Raw genomic sequence first — 23,830 nt, 5'->3', positions numbered from 1 at the left:
GATTTTGATCAATACGACGCACGCCCTGTGCGCCTATGTATGTAGAGCCAGCAGAACACACCGCGTTGCTGCTGTCCTTGGCAGGACCGATGGCACCGAGCCCTGCCAAGCCAGACCGTGAGGTGCAGGCTCCCGTCTCCCACACCGGCCCCCTTTCCCTCACTCCCCCGTACCTAAACCCGCTGCCAGGGCTCGCGAAACCCCTTCCCCTCCCTCGGGGGGCCGCGGGCCGGGGGGCCGGGGGCCGAGCGGCGCCCGCCCGCCCCCAACAGGTGCAGGGGGCTCCCCGTGCCCGGCCGCGCGGGGCCGGCGAGGGCAGCACCGGCACGGGCAGGAGCGGGCGCGGGTGCCGAGGCCCGGCTCGGGAGAACCGAGGTGATCCCGCGGTCTGCGCCTGCCCGCCCGGCCCGCCGCTCCCGCCTCCCCGCCGCCCGCCCCCTGTCTCTCCCTCTCCCTCTCTCTCTCCCCGCAGGCTGAGCGGCGCTGCCGCGGCCGAGCCCGCCGCCTCCGGCTCCATGAGCCGCCGCCAGCCGCCGGCCGGGACTGCCGCCACCGCCACCGGGCCCAGCTCCCCCAGCCCCGCCGCCGCTTCCGCCGCCGCCCCGCCGCCCTGCCGGAGGTGAGGCCGCCGCCGGCGGGGCCCGGCTCCGCTCGGCAGCGCCGGGCCGGGCCGGGCAGGGCAGGGAGAGGCCGCCCGTGACCTTCGCGGGGAGCGGGGGGGGGGAAGATGGAGGGCGGCCGGGGGCCGGGGTCCCGGCCCCGGCGGGGAGGGAGGCGGGGAGGGCGGCGGGGAGGCTGCCGCCGCCGGGCGGAGCTGGGGAGCTGCCCCTGGCAGCGGGGGTGGCCGGGCGGCGAGGAGCCTCCCGCTGCCCCGGCCCTGCCCGGAGCCTTCACCTGTGCCCCCTCTTTCCTCTCCCCCAGGACGGTCCCGCTGTGAAGAGGATGGCCGTGACTTTCGAGCAGGCCCAGCGGGTGGGCTATACCTTGCTGAAAGCACTCCTCAGGTTCGCTTTTATGGTCGCCAATAACCTGGTTGCTATCCCGTCCTACGTCTTGTATTTAATTGTGCTGCAGCCGCTCCGAGTGTTGGATAGTAAGCTCTTCTGGTATATCGAAGGAGTGTTATTTAAATGGCTTTTAGCTATGGTGGCTTCCTGGGGCTGGTGGGCAGGATACACAGGTAAGCACATCTTATTAACTACACAATGTACGAATATTAAGCTGTCGACAAGTATGATAACGCAGATGTTTTAGTGTGGGGGTGTGCAGGGGAATAGCTAAACATAGTGGGCATGGGGGGGTGTTTCTCTTTCAGGTGCCGTATACGGATGCATTGTATTTCTGCACAGAGATGCTGAGCGTACCAAAATGTTTTTTAAACCGTAGTTACAAATTTATTGTGCGTTAAACAATAGAGTTTCTCAATCAATACTTTGTGTTATCAGAAACAATGCTTTTTGGCATTATGTGTCTTGATCGGTTTGGTTTAGTATTACATGAAAGAGGCACGTCTATTCAAAACAGTGTTGATTTGTACTGTGAATATAGCTGCTAGAGCCAAACTCTGAGTGTGAACAAACTTCCTTTGTAAAGTGCATGCATCTCTAAATCATCTCCACTTAAAACTGTCAGGACACAAAGCTAAGAAGTTTGGCATGAAGGTCATCTCAAAAGAATAGGTCTTCTGGTCCTTGAAACAGCAACTGTCTTCTCTGCTGCCTGAGAACGGAGGGAAACAGAAGCAACCTTTTTCACAGAAATAGCGATGCCTGGTGTTTCTTGATTATATGGCTCTTCATTTACTGTTAGCAAAGCTAATTACAGAACCTGTAGGTTTTTTCCCCCCCTCTGCATGCTTGCTTTGCAGTGATTATTGAACTTATTTTTACTTGTTAGTATTCATAGGCTGATCAAGATGAAGGACTGAACTGAAATATTAAGGAAAGCTCTAGTCTTGTCCTTGAATACACTGATTTTCATCCTGGCTACTGCACTTTCTGCAAGAAAACAGCCGTCAGATCTTTGTATGTGCTTAGACCTTGGAAAGGGGAGGAAATGAATCTACTGAGTGCAAAATATGAACAGCCCTCCTAAAATTCTTTCCCTCTCTTCTGCCCAGGCTGCATCCGCAGGTCTTGTCCATGTAAACAAGGAAAAAAAGGAATGGCAACACACAGCTCTGGAGTCTGGTCAGACTCCCGATTAGTCAGAATGTCAGTATTGACCCAGACGGAGCGCTTTTTGTTAGGCTACAAGAGCTGAAGCCTCTGTGATAATATGCCTTTTGGTACCCTGTCATGTGCCTTTCCGAGATGCACAAAGTTTCTGTGGATACTCTAGGTGAGCTTCCAGTTCTTCTTAAGGAGATGGTGGCAGCAGCAAGCTAGATTCTGGTCTGTCGGGCTAGAACTGTCGCAGCGTTGCACTGCTTCGAAATTGCCTTGCCTGGTACAGCTCAAGCTTTTCCAGATATGCTGTTTTAAAAATCTTTTTATATGTTTATATTTGCTCATTAAAAGAAGTCCACATAGTATTTGCAGTGGCAGGTACATTTTTAAAAGTCTGCTTTATGCCTTTAAGCAAAAAGTCCTTCCGGAAGGGAGGGTTAATTTTCAAGGTGTTGTGTGTATTATTATTAATTGGAAATGGGAAAGTTCATGGGCATAATGGGAACGTTAAACTCATACAGCATACGACCCTGAGGATACGCTGCGTATATTGAACATGCTAGTTAAAATTCAAGCCGTTGTCCCATGACGATACGGTTGTCAATTTTGAAGGCAGTTTCTTTGGGACAGTTTTACTGCTGACTGCAGAACTGTGTGGTTTCTTTTGCCTATTGCTTGGAAAGTGGTCTTAGCATGATCTGCATATCCTAGAGACTTCCTGAAGCATCTGTTCATTGGTGTTGCTGCTGTATCTTGACGATTTGAAATCCTTTGTTTTGCAGTCTTGAAATGTCCTAGTATGTTTATGTGACGTATCATTTACAAACAGCTACACAGAAGTGTTTGCTGGGATGATGTATGGGTAAGGAGGCCCTTCTCTTCGCTTCTCACTATAAAGCATGGCTTTTGACTTGGGGAGGATTTTAAGCAAGCGCTAGTACAAAGTCTCAGTTTGAATATATTTTCTTATTTGGTATGAAGACATGAACATGTTTTATGCTGAAAGCTACAAAATAGCAAAAATAGCTTGTTTCTTTGTCCTTCCTTCCTTTACCCTCATCAGTGTTCGGTACCACACCCAGAACAGACCTGGAAAGGACAGGATACCTTTCTGGCTGCAGTACATGTAGACGGGGTAAATTTGTGCGTCTGTTTCCAGATGGGTAGATTTATAAAAGGTTGTTGCTGTGGTCCCTTCTTCATATACAGTATGACATACATTAATTCAGGACTGAAATACTACTTTATTAGAGCTGGTGCCTAAGACTTACAGTGGTGTATCTGAAAGAGACATCGCTCTAGAACTTTTCTGTTTTCAATTCCAAGACTAAGCCAAAGATAAGCTGCAATATATTCCATCTTCGTGAAAGTAAACAGAAGATCATAGGTATGTATGGGTTCATCCAGAAGATTAAGGATTTTTCTTTTTTTGGTGTGGTGGAGTGGTTGGTGAGTTGGATTTTTTTTTTTTTCCTCTCAGTTCAGAGGGTTGCCAGCTAAATAAGTTTACCTGTCTTTTAATTGGAGGTAATGTTATGTTTTGCTTGCGTTGTAGGTGTGTTTCTATTTTTATTTTTTACTTATTTTTTCCCCTTCCAGGCTTGGGTCATCTGTTGAGTAAGAAGTGACATTAAACTATAATTAGGGACTTAAACTCAGCCTGCAAGCTAGATTCAGGGCAGACTTTTTTTTTTTTTAATCCCCCATGTAAGTTTGTATGTAATATGTAGGAGACAGCTCAACACCAAATGAAGAAAATATGGCGAGTGTTAGTTTTTCCTTCTGGGCTTTGCTCTTGTTGCATAATTGTCGGTACACTTTATTGAATCACGCTGGAACAGCTGAGGAAAACTCATGAACTAGGTCTGCCCTTCTCCTCCCCACCCCCGCATAAACCTGTGCTTTTGTGCTAGGATCCCAGAGGATTTGTTAGAGAAAAGTGCATGATCTGTGTCTCTAATCTGTGCTTTTTGATAAACGTAGGTGTCTCTGTTTGCCAATGCACTTGATCTTACGTAAAGAGGTAGTGGATAACTGGACAAGCAAAATAGGGAAAGGAATGGGAAGAGAGGTTGTCAAGATCCTTCTGCTTTCCCTAATTTTTCCTTTTAAGTTGAAAATATGAGAGAGAACTTGGAACTTTGATTTTTCAAGGGCAGAGGATGATATGTTGTTCCCATGAACTTTATAGTATTTAAGAAAGGGAAAACTGAGTATCTTCTTATGAAGAATGTTCAGATACCTAACGGTGTTATTTGATTTTTAGCTGTTTTCAGAAAGACCTTCTTGGAACTCTTGTAAGCCATTTTTTGAAGGCTTTTTGTATAAATGTATTGCCCTTGCAGGAGCAGTTCAGTTAGGGCACTCAGAATCTGCGTATTAGGGTGGTTTGAAAGGCACCTTTGAGTAACACTTCTCAATATTTTTCCTGCATTTGTTGGAAGACGCAGCCTGAAAGAAAGTGAACTTGAGAATGCTTGATCTTTTGTTGGCAAGTACCTTTCTTCTATGCTATAATTTGTCATTTAACATACAAGTAGAACAGAAGCCCCTAAATAGTACAGCAGATGTAATGGGAGGGAGATGGAGCATATCTGCAGAGGTGAATTTCTGATGAGTTCCTGCTCACCTACAAAACTCCTTTTAAAGCAGCCATCTTCTAAATTGGAACTTCTTCGGGTCAGTAGCTACTACTGAGTTAAGTTTAATATCCCTGTGTCTAATCAAATCTCTAAAAATAGTTGGGGCTGGGAGAATTAAACCTCGCTTGGCTTAAAAATGCTTAGATGCACTGTTTTCTTGTCTTCTCCTGCCATCTATGCAGCACTTATCATTAGCCGGTGATATTGCTGTTGCAGAATTGCAATTATAAGTCTCCACGATAGTCATCAGCAGTCTTGATAATCGTGATGCTGATCTCATGCTTCATTCCTCTCTGCTCAGCTCAGTCCTGCTCGGGGAGTAGCACCGTGTGCCTCGCCCTTACCCGTGGCGACGAGGAGCTGGCGATGGGCGAGTGTCCTCCGTCTGCAGCAGTGCTTCTGCCTCTCAGGGCCCCAGGGGAGAGGCACGTCGCATGGGGTCAGTCTCGGAGGGGCTTTGCATCAGAGTTGTGCTTGCAGCATTTTGTACTCCAGCGGTGAAGAAGGTAGAGGGTAACTCGGTGCTACCTTCCGTTTCAGCCTCTTGCCAGCACACACAAAGTCTCTCGATAAAGTTGGACAGGTTGGTGAAAGGAAGAGTGATAAACCTCGGCCACCATGCAGAAAGCATCTTAGTGGCGTGAGGATGCTTGCTGGTATCGTGATGCAGGTAAAAAGCTGAACTAATCAAATGGCATTGCCTGTTACCGTTCTGTACCAGCTGGCAAGGACATTTAAGTAGTATCTAAGAATATTCTGTTTTTGTCAAATGAGGAGAATTTTTGTCTCCTCCCTTTTGATTATTCAGCCAACAAGAGTAAAATTGAGATTTGGGTTTTCAGTTGTCTCTCCCCTCAAGTAATTTGAGATCTATTGTAAGACACGTAAAATCAAGTAGTGACCAGTATTTGACTTCTTCTGTATAACTTGTTCAGCAATCACCCTTTTCATTTTTTTCCTAATTCAAAGCATTCTTTGTTTCATCAGTCAACAGACTCAACTCCTTAAACCCTTTACAAATGAGAATGTTTTGGTAAGACCCAGGTGGGGTTCTGATAACATTTCACTGGCACAGGCCAAGCGTGCTGTCAGCGCCGCTTGGCATGGCGAGGGCCCCTCTCGTCAGGCAGGAAGTGCAACACGAGTTGGAAAACAGCAGATGAGATAAAAGTACGTTTTTGGCACCAAATAAGGCAGGGGGTGTTATTTCAGGAGACATATCTATGCATTGAGCCCTGCCATTGTCTTCTACCCCACTTTGTTCCTGCAGTATGATTTCTAATTGGTAATATTTGGGGATTGTTCACCACTGCGAGGACTGCGCAGTCGGCTGGGGGAAATAGTCATGTTTTTGAGTTGTGGAAATGAAGAAAAGATTGTTCTTGCTTTGTGGTTTTGTCTGAATGTGCGACGATACCTGATGTGCCTCGATGGATTTGGAAAGCAACGTACCAGGCAGAGACCGACGTTGGGCTTCTTCCCTGACTTGAGTGCAGCTCTCCCCGATGTGTCTAACTTCTGCGTAGGCTAGGGTTAGAACAAGCTGGGATCTTTGAATTTATGTTGTAAGAGGAAGTTTGTGTGTAACTAGTGAGCTGCCTTGATAAGGAAAGGTCGGAGTTGAATGAGTGAGGGACATTGGAGCTGGTTCTGCTGCGGCCTCAGAGCAAAGGCTCATTGTGTCTTTGCGTAAGAGGCGGGGAGCAGTACAGTGAACTCACTGTCCCCTTCTTTGTGCAAGGGATGTGTGTGTTTGTAAAGGGTGCTATGTAGTGACCCTTGACCTATTTTAATCACATCTAAAATCACACCAGGAAATTCCCATCTCGCCTTTTTGCAACACGGGCTTTGCCATATTTCTTGCTTTGTACTTCATCTAGTGTCAGCAGCGTGTCAAAAGCAGTAATGCTCATCTTTTATTTTCCTATTGTATCATTTAACTATAAGTGGTCATTCTGAAAGATTAGCTATTGAAATGCTCTCAAAATTTTATTTTTAGAAAGCTACTGCCTGCTGGCACAGAACTTAAAGCACAAGCACATGCTGTTATTTTTTTGCTAGCAGTATTTGTGTTGTTTGTTGCTATTTGCTTCCTCTTTTTGAAGGTGGGTTAGTCTATGCTCCTGCATTTCACCTGATCTGGATAAAACAGTATGTTGCAAGCATACCAAATCTGTCAGGTAGACCTAAGGAAAGTAAGACTGGAGTTATTGAGGAGTACTCGTACAGAAAGGTGTGAAGGGGAAATTACTTACTCTGGGAATGCCTGTGGAATGCTTCTGAACTGGAGTTCCATTCCTGCTTACGGCCAAGATTTCTATTTTTAGGACATGTTTTCATCCCTCCTAGTTCTGGGCCTGACATTGTTTTTAGTGTATCTATTCATGCTAGTCATCTTACTTCTCCCTTCATTGCTGGTTAAATGCCTGGAAGGATATGACTAAGAATACCTGAGAGATGTCTCTCCATTCTCTGTACCTTCTTTTTTTTTTTTTTTTTTTTTTCCTTGATGGTAGGGTTTTAGGAACCACGTGAAGTAATTGTAGGAAAGGTTTTGTCCAGCTCTGGTTTGGAGGAGGAACAGAATCTTAGGGCATTGAACTCTTTATGCGCCAATTCTCTGCAGCGTGTGTGAAGGGGGATTTGGAATATGTCAGGGATAATGCCTTGATGCCAGAGATGTGATTTCTCCTTCTCACGTGTGTTTAGTATAACTGCATTAAAGCAAAAAAATAAAATAAAATCTTAGAGCTTTTCAAGAAAACTAGAGAAAACAATTGTATGACAGGAATAAAACCTATTTTTCTCTGTCATTTTGTTCTGAGAAATTACTTTTTTAGAATGCAGCTCAAACGAATAGATGTATTACTTTCCCTTTCTCTGTTGGGTGTGTGAGGGACGGAGAAGCCTTGCCAAAGGTTAGTTTGGCAAGGTTTTAAGCCGTTGAAAACAGGACTTTAAAAATTGAAGAGTTGTGCAACCTTAATTAGACAGGGCAGTTAGTAAATCCTTTATGGAATATAAGCTTAGCGGTGTAACTTTCCGGCGTGAACTGAGCCAAAATACAGCTCCAAGATATGTAATCTGCTTGTGTTTATTACAGCGGAATATAAACTAATGCTTAAGATGACACGTCAAATGCAGGATTGCGTAGGCACGTAATTGCACTGCTCTTGCAGTTGCCACACTGGAGATAATAGTCCATCCATTCGTATGTGCAATTACCGAAATAAATAAGACCAACATGTTTGCATTCCTAAAAATGCTCCATGACACCAGTGAGGGATTTTGCATACAAGGCTGTATCTTTTCTCCCCACAAGCATTTCGAGCAGGGAGTGCCCCTGAAGAAGGCCGGTCCCAGGCTTTCAGTCTCAGGGTTGCACCACTGCGTCAGTGTTATCGCCAAGTACTGCAATGATTGTGTGGTGATCTGCATCACGGCCCTGAGCCACACTAAAAACTCCCCACCGCCTTTCTCGCTGGAGTACTGACGGACAAACCCCACCAGGTCCCTAAACCAGTTCACTGTACAGGTGGGGCGAAAGAAGATGGGAGCAGACAGCAAAGGCAAAGAGGAACTGCATCTTTCAGTGGCACAGCCAGCTTTGCTGTAGTCGTTGAACTACTGCACGTGGCCCCAGTTCGAGAGAGCAGTCCTGTGCTGGACAGGGCTCCAGTATGTGGTGGAGGTGTCACTGAGGTGAACTTCTTCACCTCCTTCTGCTGTCTTGTGAAGCGATTATTGTTATTTGGGCTGTAAAAGTGCCTTTTGCAAAGTTGCTTTAGAGAAGAAAATCAAACATAGGGCGAGATCGAGGGGCTATCATGAACTGAGAACGGGTTGATTAGGGAATAAAAAGGCCAGTGTTCGTTTTAATGAAAGCTTAGCAGTGGGGTTCCTCGGAAGTTTTGTATACTTGGCTGTTTGAGTTTGTCAGCTGCAGAGACAATTGTAAAGAACTTTGAAAGTAGCTAAGCTATATGAATAGCCAACAAATTGCAGAAGTTGTTCAGTGTTGAACAGTCCAAAATAATGAACATTTAAGCAAAGTAGCAACTTAGGAAAGAGGTCAGTATCACGATGGAGAGCTTAGGGAAAATTTTGGCTCAATGCATGACTGCACGTTGTGTTATTATTCTCCTTGTTCTCTACATATTTTAATAAAAGTACTAGCTTCACGCTTTGCTGTTCTTGTCTCAGTTATTTTAAAGCTATTTGAGAATTAAGAAGGGGCTCTATGAGGGTCAACAGTTTCATTAACGCAAGCTGAAATCAAATGAGAACCATTTCATTCACGGCTAAACTTGAATCAGAACTGAACTAGACAACTTTATGGTTCTTTTTCCTGGGGAGAATAACGTAGAAGAGATGCAATCTCCCCACCTGTATGTAAAAAAGAAGGGGACTTTAAATATCATTGGAAGGTAATAAATTTAAATCTTTTAAGATTTAATAAGTCAGCAGTGCCGATTTTTTGGGTTTTATTTTCCTTATGGCTTTTCACAAATATTTACTTCGCAGGCTAGGTGGTGTCATACAATATGATCTCAAAACCTTCTAAAAGGAATTGTCCCTGTGTAAGGGATCTAATAGTTTAAGCTAGTTTAGAGTGTCACTACTTTTGTAATATAAGTAAAGGAGGAGAGGAAGGATTAACAGCTTTATTACTGCTTCTCACTTATGTAGAACTAAAAGTAGAAAGTGTTCTGCAAGCCAGGGCCAGCGTGCTGCTGTCTGAGAGGACGTGGGTTCTGGAAAGTTGAATCGGTAGGACAATAACATAATGCTTGTGGGGGTGTGTTTTTTTGGTGGCAAAAGGGAGGATTTTGACTGACTGTGTCTTTTTTTTGGTCATCCTGTTTATTTAGTTTCATTTGTTTTCTAGCATCCTGACATTCCAAGCATGTGCAGTTTCTGTGAATGTCTGTTGCGTCTGTGCTTGCTTGCCAGAACGGGGGGAAAAAACAACCACCAACCTTCAGAATATGTATTTTTGGTTAGTATAAGCATCAGTTATGTTTGAATGTGGTATTTGGGATAGGCCATTGAACACCTTTTTGATGTAATTTGGTGACTTGGTTAATTTATCATACATGTAGATAAATGTTTTTAGTGTTTGTAGTATAGTTTCCTTTTGGGATTAAGCCCCTTGTTTAACAGCTCTTCTTTTTGTTATCCTTCCCACATTTCTGATTTGCCTCCTCACAAATTTGTCTGCAGTTGACCAGATGGTTCAGAGAGAATGATGTTCTCGGGAGTTTTGTGAAAACTGGCAGCTGAGCAGAGAAGAGAGAGACCCGAGCCAGTGCCTCAGCTGAGGGCAGAGCAGGCGGAATTTGGCCATCGTCTATCTCGCGGGACATCAGCTGCACTGCCAGCTAGTGCATAGGTGCTTCTGGGTTTGTCCCACCGCTGGCATATCTTGTCCAGCACATTGTGGGAAAGGAGGTTAGGCAACAAATCTTTGGGAAACGAGGCTTTGTTACTTCTGCAGCTTCCAGAACAACTCGTTAATCTGGCAGCGGCAGATGGCGTCAGATGCAGCGTCCTTTCCTCTGGAAGATGTTTAGTTCACCTCGTTTATCATGGCCTTTTAGATCCCAAAGGTATACATGGGTGGCTGTTTAGTGTTAATATAAGGAAAAGAATAAGGTGGTAAAAGAATTGTGGGTTTAAGACTTTCTACTCACTTTGTGTATATACATATATATAAAGGAGTTGGCATAGCATCTCTAAAAGGAAGGCGTGAAGGACGTCAGCCCAACTGCAGCTCTTGAGGCAGAGCAGTTGATGCTTCGATTACCGCAGGCAGGGCAGAGCCAGAGGAAGTCAGTCAGAAATCTGACCCAGGGTTACGTGGAAACATGAGGCTTGAGGTGCATTTGAGAGTGTTTGAAGAGACCTGGGAGGGAGCAACCGTGTGGGCGGTGAGCAGCGTGACGATCTGTCAAGCAGGGCTCTGTACCGTCACGCAGCATGCGTGAAGGCACCGCATTAGTAAGGTGACCTCTTGAAATTTGTACCTGTCTGGTCTGTTTTGATATGCATAAATACATATAGATGGCCTGGCAAAACTCCAGGTCTGGTAGCTGCCAGCTTTCTTTCCAAATGCATTCGTTTCATTTGGATAACGTACCCATTTTTATTTCCTGCGCTTGCCTCTGGCATCAAATTCAGTTTTTGTTCCTCCTAGCAACAGCTTTTACTTGGAAACAAATATAACCATAGCCTGTGTATGTGCTGATACACCATACACCAAACACAAGACGTTTAGTTTACATTTGTAAAAGGGTTTTCAGATGAAGGTATGGTTAATGTGAATGTCTGTTAAGCCTCTTGCATGCATTGGATTACATGAAAAACTAATGGAGGAGTATTTGCGGTATTGGAGATCTCTATTTGTGTCACCAAATCTAGCACTTTGGTCTCCTAACCCAATAATATGGGAAGGGAGTGGTACAACAGCAAAGTCTTTATCCAGATAGTTCTGTTGCCTTGGATATATTTAAAGGATCATCTGATGCCCACCTTGGGCTTTGAAGTTTAACGAGACTTTTGTAGGCTGAAAGAAGCACTTCCATGAGAGAAAACATTGAAGTACCTTTTTATCTTTTTTTCCCCATTATTGCTCCCATTCTTTGCACATATTTTAACAGCCTACTGAAACTTAAGAACTAAATTGCAGTGCTGAGTTCATCTAACCACGAGTGGTGTCACAGTGCGTCACCAAAGGCAGGCTAATTTGGGTGGCTGGCGGTAAGGAACAAGCTATTCCAGGTGGCACACTCCTTCCTTTTTCAGTCCCATTACCACCCTTTTCTGATGCAAAAGCAATGTCTGGTTGCTCACTAGGTTTGTTTCGAGGCAGGGTTTCTTTGAGCAAATCGTGGAGGGTTTAGTTGGATAGGTAGAGTTTGATGTTTGAATGTATTGACCAAACTCTTACACCGTGCAAGTGCTAGACTTTTGTGGCTGAATAAACTTATTTTTGCCCACTTTTTTGCCAACATTTTTGATCATTTGTCAGAGGAAAGAGTAATTTGTGAAACTTGCAGCATGTGCTTCCTGAGTAAGTAAAGATGCTTGTAGCCACAGGATATGACAAGTTACCTATCAAGTACTGTTGATAAACACGGCCTTAGGAGTGTTCACATTAATCATTTAATTGTAAAGTGGAATGTTGAGATTTGCAATGTCTGTTTGTATTTGTGGCACGTTTGCTGTGTTTGAAATTGAGAAGCCTGTTTTTACGGTCTCTTTCACAACTTTGTTGTTCGATCCCTTTACTTGTGCTCTCCAGAGAAGCTGCTCTACAGTGAAGTACTGGTTTTAATTGATGTATTTGGAAGTTTGTTCTTTTTTTTTTTCCCACACAACATTTGTCTGCTGTCATTTTTAGCATGTGTTCCCAACGTTTAGAAGAACTTTCTGATCTGAGACATGTGGATTTTTTTATTTATTTACTTAGGAGTAAGAAGAGAGATATGAAGAGAAGCCTCAATTACTGTCATTGCAGCGACATACTTCAAAATTGGGATTTATTGGGTATTTCTTTGAAAGGTACATTGAATATTAGTCTGTGTGCTGAGAACGAAGGGTAGATATTAGAGCCAGCTATTCAGAGTGTTGGAATAAGTTTGTTGGAGACTATAAAAAGTACTACTGAAACTCCTGGTAAGACTCACCTGCAAATCCAAGGTATTTTTTGCAGTTAGCAGGTATAAGAGGATTATTTGTTTTGTAATACTAACAGATGCCAGAGAGCTAAACATTTTTAAAAATTAGGAACAGTACACTTTTTGCTGCTGCTTTGAGGTCCATCAGCTAGAATAATGAGAGTGAGGCTGCCTTTCCTTCTAATCACTTCATTTGTGACAGCCTGAGAGCGCCACAGCGTCTCTTCTGATTTTATGGTAATGGACTTCTGCTTACTGGCAACCTGAAGCGTGGCTACACGCTTATTTCTTAAGAGTCGCTGAACTGCTATAGGATAATATGGGGTAAATTTAAATATGTTTACATGTTTAACTTGGATCATTTGCTGCATCGTGCCAGCAAAAGTACTAGCGTAAGTTTCCAACTAAAATGACTTATATATACTTTCCAGCGTGCTTCTCAAAGCTATTTGTGGCCTTTTGTTCTTAACAGTGGGCCTTGCATAAACATAGAACTGAATATAGGAATTTGATGTTATGTTAATCTGTATCATTAACTTCTTATTGTTTTATGATTAGTTTACTTTTATTACATTTGTGGTAACAGAATATCTTATTTCCCTGGGCCTTTGTAAAATCCATTCATTGAAAGAACGAGCATAGTATCTCAAAAGCCCAGGGGGAAATGTTTGTAGTTCTTGTTCATGTTCTAACTTCTTTGTTTTAGACTGTTTGTAGCATGGGTGAAAAGTTTAATAAAGCCCTTGAAACCCAATAGTGCAAACATTTAAGGCTTCCAAAAGCCTTCCAAACCTTAAAGGTTTGTCCTTGTGCTTCCTTGCATCTGTATCCAGTTATTTCTTGATTCTTTGCACGCCTTTCATTGTTAAGTTTTGCCCTCCACACTGCAACCTGAAAATGTTCAATGACTTCGTTATGTTTTCTGGTGATCTTAACCCATTTTAACACCTGGAGGATGGCAAAAAAAAAAAAGATGTGTGGGGGGAGGAAAGAATAATGCTGCAGCTGCTTGATTAGCACCCAATTTTACAGTCTGTGGATATTGATTTTGAGATTATGCTACTTCTGCAATCTCAAAATACATTGTGTGAATATGTATTTCTGTTCTTACGATCATTCAGGCACACAGATTTGTTCTTTTTCTGTCTGGAGTCAACTGAGTTGAGGAGCTTGAAATGGTCAGTGCCCTTCAAGGGGAGACAAACTCCTTGGTTCTGAGTTGACTGCAGGGGGACAGTAAATAAATGCACAGAGTGGCCTTTTGCCTTTCCCATGTAGGCCTTTTAACAGAGATAATCTAAAAAGTAAAGGGTGTTCTGAATGCATTCTGCATTTTTTTTTATATATACTCCAACATAAGCTGGGCTGAAAAAGGTCAGTTGTATAACAAGACAGCATCAACAGCACTTTGCAGTAACATAGAATCACAGAGTGGTTTGAGCTGGAAGGAACTGTAAAACCCCCCCTGCCATGTGCAGGACACCTCCCACCAGACCAGGCTGCCCAAAGCCCCATCCAGCCTGGCCTTGAGCACCTCCAGGGATGGGGCATCCACAGCTTCTCTGGGCAGCCTGTGCCAGGGTCTCACCACCCTCTGAGTGAAGAATTTCTTCTGAATAGCTAACCTAAATCTCCCCCTTTTTTTTTTTGTTTAAAACAATCACCTCTTGCCCTATCACTACATGCCCTTGTAAAAAGCCTGTCCTTCTTCTCTGGCCTCTTTGAACACTGGAAGGCTGCTATAAGGTCTCCCCAGAGCCTCCTCCAAGTTAAACACCCCCCAGCTCTCTCAGCCTTTCTTCACAGCAGAGGTGCTCCAGCCCTCTGATCATCTTCATAGCCCTCCGTCTGGACCTGCAGAGACATGAAGAATCCAAAGAGGTAACTGCAAGCTAACTGAAGTTGATTTAGGTAAGCTGAAGGAGAGCTGCGTTGCAGGAGTGATCGTACAACCTTTAGAATCTTGATTCCCCGTAATAGTATCGTTGGTTTTCTTGACTTGAACCTTCATCCAGTAAGTAAAGTCATGTAGTTTGCTTCTGTTTGGAGGAAAAGTCAACAGTCTCATATTTTTGAATCAAGCTGACTTATTCAGAGAATATATGCAAAATCATGGTTCTCTGAGCCCAGTTGGGTTTAAACACTTGGAAAACATTTACTTGCTCAGCTGTTTAATTCTGGTGGTGTTTCCACCATCAACAACCCCCACTTAGCAAATCTTTCAAGAAGTGCAGTCTCAATTCTTAGCTGTAGTTGCTCTGGCAGCTTTTCTTGGGACGTACAGTCTTGTCTGTAACACTTGCCTGCTCCCAGTCCTGGGGGAACAGTCTTAGAGTCCAACACTTGCTCAGGGTTTGATCACACCTTTTCACCATGCTGTTTAACTAGATTTGATATAAAGGGATGAATGCACGCTTTTACTTGGAGTTTTAGGCAAGCTCAACATCTTATTTAAGAAAAAGTAATGCTTGTTCGCTTCCAGCCCTGTTGAGAGTTTTCTGGGTTTTGTATTTGATAAACCTCAAGGTGCTTCAGAGCATTTCATGGGTACCAGAAAGCCCTCCATTAGCGAGCTCTCCAGCTACAGTAGAAGCACGCTAGAATAATGTGCTTTATTGATTTCCTGTGAGAAATTGCTCTCCCTCTTTGCAGAAAAGTGGTGCTGGACTGCGCATTCTGTGTGTGTCGTACCTGAAGGAGACTCTCATAGTGCTCTGAAAAGCCTACAGTCCCCAAATATACAGTGTTTTAAAACTTGCAGTGAAGAATGGAAATGAGGTTTCCACCTCATGTCTTCCCATCGCTGGCTAGCCTCTCGAGGTCCTCGTGTGTGCATAACTACCTTCTGCTGAGGTCTTACGCTGTCCCAAGAAAGAGCTGGTATTCCACCGTATTGGGATATTTGTTGTAAGATTTCTGGGTGTATCAAGTTATTTCTTTGGGAGAAAAAACATCTGAAAAGTTTCTAGTTGTTCTGGATTCCTTGAAACGATACAGGATGCTTGCAATCTGCACGTTTTGAGAGGAGAACAGTTAGCCATCTCTTCCTGAGCGTGTTCATTGCTGTAAACCACCAGTTACCTGCAGTTTGAAGGCATGTTTTCAACTGGCCTGACACGGAAGCCTGGACTAAGTGGTGCCATAAACTTCTGTATGCCTAGCATTGAGCCTTTCCAAATACCTCACTTGTCATTTAAGCAAACTACCACCAACGAAAAACCACCCTGAGCAGCAGTTTATGATAAGCTTTGCTGTAACAGAGCTTGCTCCCTCCTAAATAACCATGAAAACTTCGTGCTGCTTTTATCAGGTGTTCGTTTTGGGCTGTGCAGCTGTCACCACAGAACATACTTAAACTCTTTATAACAAGTTCCTTCGTCAGATCTTCTGGGTCTGCTGTCAACAAGCAGTAAGGCCTCGAATCTGTCTGCTTTAAAAGCAAAAAATCCTCTATGAGATGTATACCTCTGAACGTGCTGCAGATTACCCTTGATTAATAGCAGCCTTAACTATTGGGCACGCTGCGTAGCGTTATCTCAGTGGAGCTAATGGAATAACTGCCGTGCACGAGCTGCAGCCACCCCTTCTGATTGCCACAGGCCTTCTCCCTTACTCTGCTCTTGGAGCCACTTTGATGTGAGCACTTGCTTTTATGTGCCAGTATGGGGAAAAAAGAAAAACTGATTAAACCTGCTGGTGACATCTGCCTACCTTCCTATTAATGATGGTAGATTATTCTTTATTTATAGCCACTGGACTCTGCTATTGTCCTTTTTCTTTTTCTTTTTTTTTTCTTCTTGAAGCAGAATTGCAGTTCTTCTCCAACTGCTTGTTTGAAGGCTGCTTCTGTCTTGTGGCTGCATTTTTTTCCAGTGGAATCTTTGTCCAGTTTCCCCAGTATTTGTGTTTTTCTGGACTGTGCAATGCAGACTGTTTCTGTGATAGGGAGAATTTCTGATTCCTCACGGCAAATCCAGTGGCATTGCATTGCACAAGTCTGCGTAAGCAGCCAGACAGTTGGATGGAAACCATGGGAGTGCTGCGGTCCTGCAGGATGGCCTGTTGATTATTTGCTTTAGCCAGCTTGCACTAGGCCAGCTAGTTGGCTTTCTTCTCTTTCTCTTAATCAATATCCTTGGATTTAACAGTTGAGGCTGTGAAGCAGGTTTCAGCCACCCCCCTGCTTTTAAGAAGGTAGCTGTCTCTCTGGAGGAAACAGGACTGATATTTCACAAGTCATTTGCTTTGCACACGCCATTTCCCTGAAGGCATTTTTCACATGGTTGGTTTGGATGCACTGAGTTTTGGTGCTGATTACACGCTCTGAGAAGTGTCCCTTCAGTTAAGGCCATGAACCCCTGGCATTGCCTACACTTACTGGTACAGTAGCTGTGCTGGTGGAGCCACCTTAACAGCTGATGGAAATGAAGTACCTTATGAATGACTCTGCTCTGGCCTCACAGGGAATTTCACATCTGGAAAGACAAGCAACAGCATCAAATTAGTAATGCATACCATTGCCAGTGACTCAAAAGGAAACTGTAGTAATAGCATTGTAGTTTGTGATAATGCCCCTGGGTAGATTCAGCCGTGTAGCAGTTGACTGCAAAGACAGCTCAGGTTATTGTAATGATGCAGTAGTTTAGTTGTGACAGAGGGCGTGCTCTCAAGGCGCTCTCTTAGAAAATAATTTTTATTTTCTTTAAAATCTGCTTTCCCTAAACAAACAGCAAACCAAACAGCTGTCGCCCTATCCCTGCCTAAACAGCGGTTCTGCAGTGTGTGTGGCACATGCTTACACACATTTATAGCAAGGATTTATTGTTTTTAAAGTAACTCCTAGCAACTTGGGTGGCTTGTGCAGGTTATGCTCTGTATGTTGGGTTGATGGGACTTCAGCCTAGCAGAGCACAGTTCCATAAGGATTCATTTTGGTTCAGCTGGTGCTGCTGTCATCCCATCTTCTTGATACCTCTGATAGTGCTGTCCCCCCCCCCACCCCCTTTTTTTTCCTTTTAATTTCCAGCACAGATGCTCACGTTATACTGCTCTAATATTTGGGAAGCAAAAGAAAGCCATTGCAACTTGCCTAACAGGGAAAATAAGGGACGATGGAAAAAGAATAGGGGAAATAATTGAGGCCCTCCCATTTTACAGTGCAGAAGAATATGTGCGTGCTTTTTTGTTTGCTTACTACTACTCTAATCTTTAAGTCTTGTGTTTAAGTAGGTGGTAGATGGCTAAATCTGAATGTTAAGTAGTAATGTGATTGTCTTGGTATTTGAGTAAGTAAAAAATGCTTAATTCAGATGTAACTGCCTGCTTGCTTAGTGTTTGACATGCAGACAAAACAGTCTCAGTGAAGTAGCTTGTTTTGCCATATTTTGTAATATAGATAAAGATACAGATGAAGATCTGAAGTTCTTCATCTTTGGATAACTATCTGAAGATATTACAACAGTGAACACAATGTCTTGTTGTGGCCAAAATGCATTGCTGCCTCAAGATAGTGTTGTTGCTTACTGACCCCACTTTTTGCCTTGGTCTGGTGGTGCCAGGTGAATCATATTCTGCATCTTACATCAGTGAGAGTTGAACTGTCCTTCAAATGCATTTACATCTTTGCAGTTCTGCAGCAGTAGTGTCAGCAATAAGACAGAACAACCGTGCCAGTTCTTATTTGAAATGTGCTTTGTGACTAAAGGCTGTTCCTGCTGCAGGATGAACTGGGCCCGGTACTCCAGGTGTGGCCTCCCCAGTGCTGAGGGGAGGACCCTTCTGGCTCAGGGTCAGCTTGTCTGCCAGGACACCAGGCCTTTTTCTGCAAAGCTGTTCCCCAGGTGTAGGGCTTGGCATTTCCCCCTGTTGAACACGGTGAATTTCCTGCTGGTTTATTTCTCCAGCCTGCCCAGATCCCCCCGAATGGCAGCACAGCCATCTGGCGTATCAGCCGCTCCTCCCGGCTCTGCGTTGTCTGCAGGCTTGCAGCAAACTTGCAGAAGGTGCTCTCTGTCCTGTCGTTCGGGTTGCTGACGGAGATGTTGAGCCGTGCCTGTGCTGGTACTGACCCATAGCGTGCACCTCTGGTCACGGGCCTCCAGCTGGACTTTGTGCTGGATGTGATGATTCTTTCTGCTGCAACTTTCCATCCTAAAGCTCAAGTCCTAGTGTCATCATACTGAATTTCAGAGTGCCATATCCCTTTTCTGTGTTGTAAACGACACTTCCCCCTTCCTTCTTTTTTATTTCACGTTCTTTTGAGATTGTGTGTACAGGGGGCCTGCCTCTGAATTATTCTGACGAGAATCCAGGAGGGAGCAAGTTCTCCAGCTCATGCAGCAGTTGGAAATGTGTATGAAGATATCCTGAGTTAAGGGATTGACTGTGGTGTTCCCATCGTGGTCTGTGCTGTGGAGTTGAAAGATACAAAGTGCAAACTGGTAGAAAAACCTCCTATGTCTTGTTTTTTGTTTAAAATTTTCATATCCTTAATATCTTTCTGGGAAGCAAAAGAACACATGGACCAACATTTTTCCAAACAACATTTTTTCCATACAAGCAGTCTTGTGGGCCCTGCGACTTGTGGCAGGTTTCTTTTTTGATATGTAACATTGTATAGTCTTGGTAAACTGCAAATCCTGTCTTTTAAGTCAGTTCCTGTCAGTTTAAGAACTTAACGGAGGTCCATCTATTCAGAGCCTCTTTGGTGTTTGTGTTACATAAATATGCTTCTTTACTTCCATCATTATGGTGTTACAGCTTGTTGGCCATCCTTCAAATATTTAGCCAGCAAAAAGCAAAAGCCATCTTTAGCTAGCCTACGTTTCTCCTTTTGGTTTACAGTAATCTCAAAGGCAGTCCCATAAATTGTGTGTCTTTGATAATGTTAAAAATCCACATTTTTGAACATGAATTGTTTCTTTTCCACAATATAACTAGGAATGATCAGCATGTTACTGTCAGCTTTAAATATGAACTGAAGCGATAGCTGTTCATCTGTAGTGTATTTACTGTTTGTCACCAAGGTCTTAGAAGGATCTGAGTCATGTGCTTCTAATTAAATCATTTTTTGTCTGTCCTTTGAAACTCCTTGTGATTCTTTTAATATTCTGGCCTAGTTGTTTTTTTTTTTTTTCAGTTTGCCTTTATAACCTTTACTTGTTGTTCTGGTGTTTCATTTCATGTGTTTAAAATTATGAAAAATTATTCTTCCACAGCAAGAAAAAATTGGGACAGTGGCCCATTGTTTTTCTTCTTGTTGTTCTAGGCTTTAAACAAATAATGATTCTTCTGGCCACTGTATCATCTGCAATATGTTAGGTATTAGGGCTTTAAGATATTATATTATTTCACGAATGCATTGATGTTCCTCTGGGTAGTTAATGTTTAATGCATTTTATCTGTCACTGGGGAGGAACGTGCTGTACAGCTGGCTCTGTCTGCAAGTGGTCTGACTCATGAGCTTCGAGGTACTTCAAAAGGATTTCAGCGCTCCATCCCATTCTTCAGTCTTGGAGTTGCTTTTCTAATAATAGAGGCAGCAAAGCAGGCAGCCGAATTGCTTCTCGGCTGCTGCGGTTTGTTACCAGCATAGCCCTGAAAACCGACATCAACGGCAGTGTGCAAGTTGCGCAGGGGAATGTGGATGGCGAGGCTGTGAGCACTGACCATCTTCTGCCTCCACTTGGAAGTGGTAACCGCTGTATACGACCAGGGTTCCAGTTTCTGTGGTCAGAAGGAGAAGTAGTAGGGCTTCAGTGCCTTGTAGTTCAAGCAGAGTTGTGGGAGTGGTGTAAGGAGGTGTAACTTGCTTTTGGAGACCTCCAGCAAGTACGGAGGGTATGTCGAGTGAAAGATGCATCCTCGTAAGACGGGTGATACGTTGGAACTATGCCTTAAGCATCTGGAGCCGCACAGCTCATCTGTCCTGACAGAATTTGACTTTACAAGTTCTCTTACCGTGCTAACTGATTGCCTTGTGTAATTACGAAGAGAAGCAGCTCTTGGAATGATGCTGTCTGTACTGAAGTCAGTGAAAGATTTCGCTTCACTGAAGATGAGCTAAGGTTTCATTTCTATTGATTCTCAGTCACACGTGGGAAGAATGAGCCCTCTCTTCAGCCGCAAACATCATCTCTTGTGCCAGTGAATTACAGAACTCAAGAAAACTGTGCCCATGAGGTCTTGAATGTGCATTCCAGGAAAATGAAGTCAATGCTCAAAAGTAGTCATCACCAGGGGCTCTTTCCAAATGGAACTGCTGTGCTTTAGGAAAAGGATGGTTCTTGGGTTCGTGAGATACAAGACAGGGCATCTCTGTTCTAATTGTCACTTGTTTTTACCACCTCTTATTAACAGTTAATTGCAATAAGAGGACGGATGGACTTACAGCATAAATATTGTGGCCACCAGTCCTCTTCTCCACAAAGCAGCAGTTTGTAAATTTCAGTCCTAAAAGGTAGAAGCTGAAAAGAATGGAACTGAAAGCAAAAGGAAATGCTCCTAAAGGGAAATGTGGAGGAGCGTGAAATAGTTTGCTACAGGAAAATTACGGTGGTGACTGGGACGTCTAAGAGCCCGACTCAGTATATTAACACAAGCTGTACAACAGGCTCCTTTTATTTGTGGGTTTCTCTTCCCCAGCTTGTTCTTCTCTTGCTTCTCTCTGATAAGTGTTTTTCTTGAGGGGAAATAAGAAAAATTTCTCAGTGGAGGCCTGAATTGAGTTAGCTGTAAAAGACACTTTTTTTTGGGTATCAAAATCTTGTTTGAAACTATTTTTACAACCTTAAGGTGTATGTATTGTAATGACATTAATATTTAAAATACTTTTGTTAGTAAAGACACATTCTTTAATAAGAAAAACAAGATAATGAGTGAAGCTGAGTTTAATGATATCTGATGTCGTATGCACATCCTTTCCTTCCTTTTCTGGATAGTACTTTTATTAATCTACTGTGTGCCTTGTGTGTACATAGACAATATACGAAGGTGGTCTTGGCAGTAAAAGTGAATCTGGAAAAGAAAGGGTAGGGTAGGAAGAGCTTTTTTCCTCTTTCCTATATTATGTGTCTGATTTTATATAGAGGTTTTAAAATGCCTTCTAACCCTAAAATATTTATTTAAAAATAAAACAAAACTAATTGTGTGCTAATTTGCTTAGTCCATTGTTGGTTTTCTTTCTTCTACCATAGGCAGGTATATCAATTTGCAGAGACAAATGCCTTTAGCCTTTTAGTTAAGGAAGTGGAAAAAAAAACACCCTTAGCATGTCTTTATCCACTTTTTTTTTTTTTTTTTTTTTTTAACGGGGCCAGGAGTGCAATTTCTTAATGCCAGCTATCAAGGAATCCCATCTGTAAAGGAGATACAAATGACTTTGACAACTCTAGCTGAAACATGCTTTGACTGGACATTTGTGAACAACAGTAAAGTAAAAAGCTTGCCAAATACAAATGCTGGAGCATGAGGAAGGATGTTTAAAATGTAGAAACCCGGTTGTCATGAGTTACAATTACTACTGAGCAGATGATAATAAGGTCCCTTATTTTTGAAAGCAGGGTGACTTTTGAAGAAGCAAAGGAGACTGTCCATTAATAACGCCATTTGTTTGTGACTAAAGCTTTGCAAAAACCACAAAAGTTGGTACTGTTCAGTTCTAAGCGTTGCCAACCTGCAGCTTCTTTGAATTGTTTTTCTTGAAGTCTTGCTTCATGGATGTATGTGATTACAGGTGATCGGAAGAAAAATAAACCACGGGGTGGGGAGTTCTGGAGTAAGAAGTTCTTAGCTTCTCTGATTTGTGGAGAAGGTTGTGAATACTGTGTGTAAGAAAATCTAGAAGGTAAATAAAGTGGATACCCAAATCAATTACACATTTATGTATATCATAATGTTCAGATGATATATCTAACTGTTCTATCATAGAATCACAGAATTGTTTGGGTTGGAAGGGACCTTAAAGCCCACCCAGTTCCAACCCACGCCATGGGCAGGGACACCTCCCACCAGACCAGGCTGCCCAAAGCCCCATCCAGCCTGGCCTTGAGCACCTCCAGGGATGGGGCATCCACAGCTTCTCTGGGCAGCCTGTGCCAGTGCCTCACCGCCCTCACAGTAAAGAATCTCTTCCAAATATATAACCTTAAATCTACCCTGTTTTAGTTTAAAGCTGTTACCCCTTGTCCTATCATTACACTCGCTGATAAAGAAGTGTTTATGGCGTTTGGGTTTTTAATAATGCAATTAGGACACTTAGAGTTTCCCTGACCTTGCCATAAGCATTGGTCTTTTCATGTTTTTTATTTATGGAATTAATGTGGGAGCTTTCAGATTTGGATGATGCTGGTAAGAGAATTGCGTCTGGTTCCTTCACATTTCCTAATGGCTGTTGAAATTTCTGGAAGGAGGTTTTCCTTTTTCTGCTTTCCAACTCTGTGGAGAAAGAAGTTGAAACCCAATGTGATTTCTTAATAAGAAGCCCAAGTGTTCACTCGAACTTAAGTCATTAATTTGCCAATAAAATTAATGCTGGTTCTTACTGCACACACTGTAGTGCAACTATTAACTATAATGAAGAGGCAGGGATAGAAAATCTTAAACACTTTTGACGTTTTAAAGTGCAGTGTGCAAAGTGAAGTTGTTCATATTAATTGCTATGCAAATCAAAGGACTGCTTCACCTGTAGACAACGTGCAGAATACTAGGCTGTCATTCTTGCCAGGTATGTTCTGAAGTACGACATAAACCTGCTGAATTGCTAGCTAGCTGAGTAGTGATTTGCACAGCCTAATGACATGCTGCAATTAGAGTGCTTGAATATTTATTCATAGCATCACTTACATGCATGCAGTTATGTTAAGGACATGATTACAAAGCAGCCAAGTCTTCTGACAGCTCTCCATAGCTGCATTTAGATGTGCAATAGTTGAGTTACAATGTGAAAAAAAAAATCTTTTATTGCTTTTATTTTCTTCTGTAAGCTTTGCAAGAATTAGATCATAAAAAGCTCAGCTTGCAGCTCATTTTATGAAATATTTTCTTGGTTTTAGAGACTTGTGTACATCTTGGACTTGGAAGGAAAAGTCTTTCTGTCTTGCATTTACTTGCAGTTGCATGCTGTGTCTTCATCCTTTCCTGGAGAAACCTTTTGCTTACAAAACTAAGTCGCAAATGAAGTCTCTCTTACAGCTAAGCCATTTTTGTGTCGCTCCTGCTGGTAAAAGATTTCATTACTCATCAGGATTACTAGATTTGTTCAGTACTGAATTTACCATGGCTTCAAATTACCAGGTTAAACTGATTTCCTGCTCCTCCCTCTCTTTATATTATTTCACTATGT

The 23,830-nt window shown here is 43.1% G+C and overlaps 1 protein-coding gene across 4 annotated transcripts in view; it reads left to right on the top strand.

Annotated features, from left to right (window-relative positions):
* Positions 1 to 308: 308 nt before the first annotated feature.
* LPGAT1 (lysophosphatidylglycerol acyltransferase 1) overlaps positions 309 to 23,830 on the top strand; it is a 67,858-nt gene continuing 44,336 nt past the window's right edge. The window contains exons 1-3 of one of the 4 annotated variants that reach the window (XM_083827793.1): positions 309 to 375; positions 473 to 619; positions 922 to 1,180. In XM_083827793.1, the coding sequence (XP_083683919.1) occupies positions 943 to 1,180 (238 nt within the window). In that variant the 5' untranslated portion in view covers positions 309 to 375; positions 473 to 619; positions 922 to 942. Of the gene's footprint in view, positions 376 to 472; positions 620 to 921; positions 1,181 to 2,119; positions 2,341 to 3,011; positions 3,031 to 5,111; positions 5,250 to 23,830 lie in introns of those variants that run through there. The other 3 variants (XM_083827790.1, XM_083827792.1, XM_083827791.1) reach the window with 3 other exon arrangements.

The sequence above is a fragment of the Anser anser genome, assembly GCF_964211835.1.
Source record: "Anser anser genome assembly, chromosome: 3".
NCBI lineage: Eukaryota > Metazoa > Chordata > Aves > Anseriformes > Anatidae > Anser > Anser anser.
This window is presented reverse-complemented; position numbering and strand designations above follow the sequence as displayed.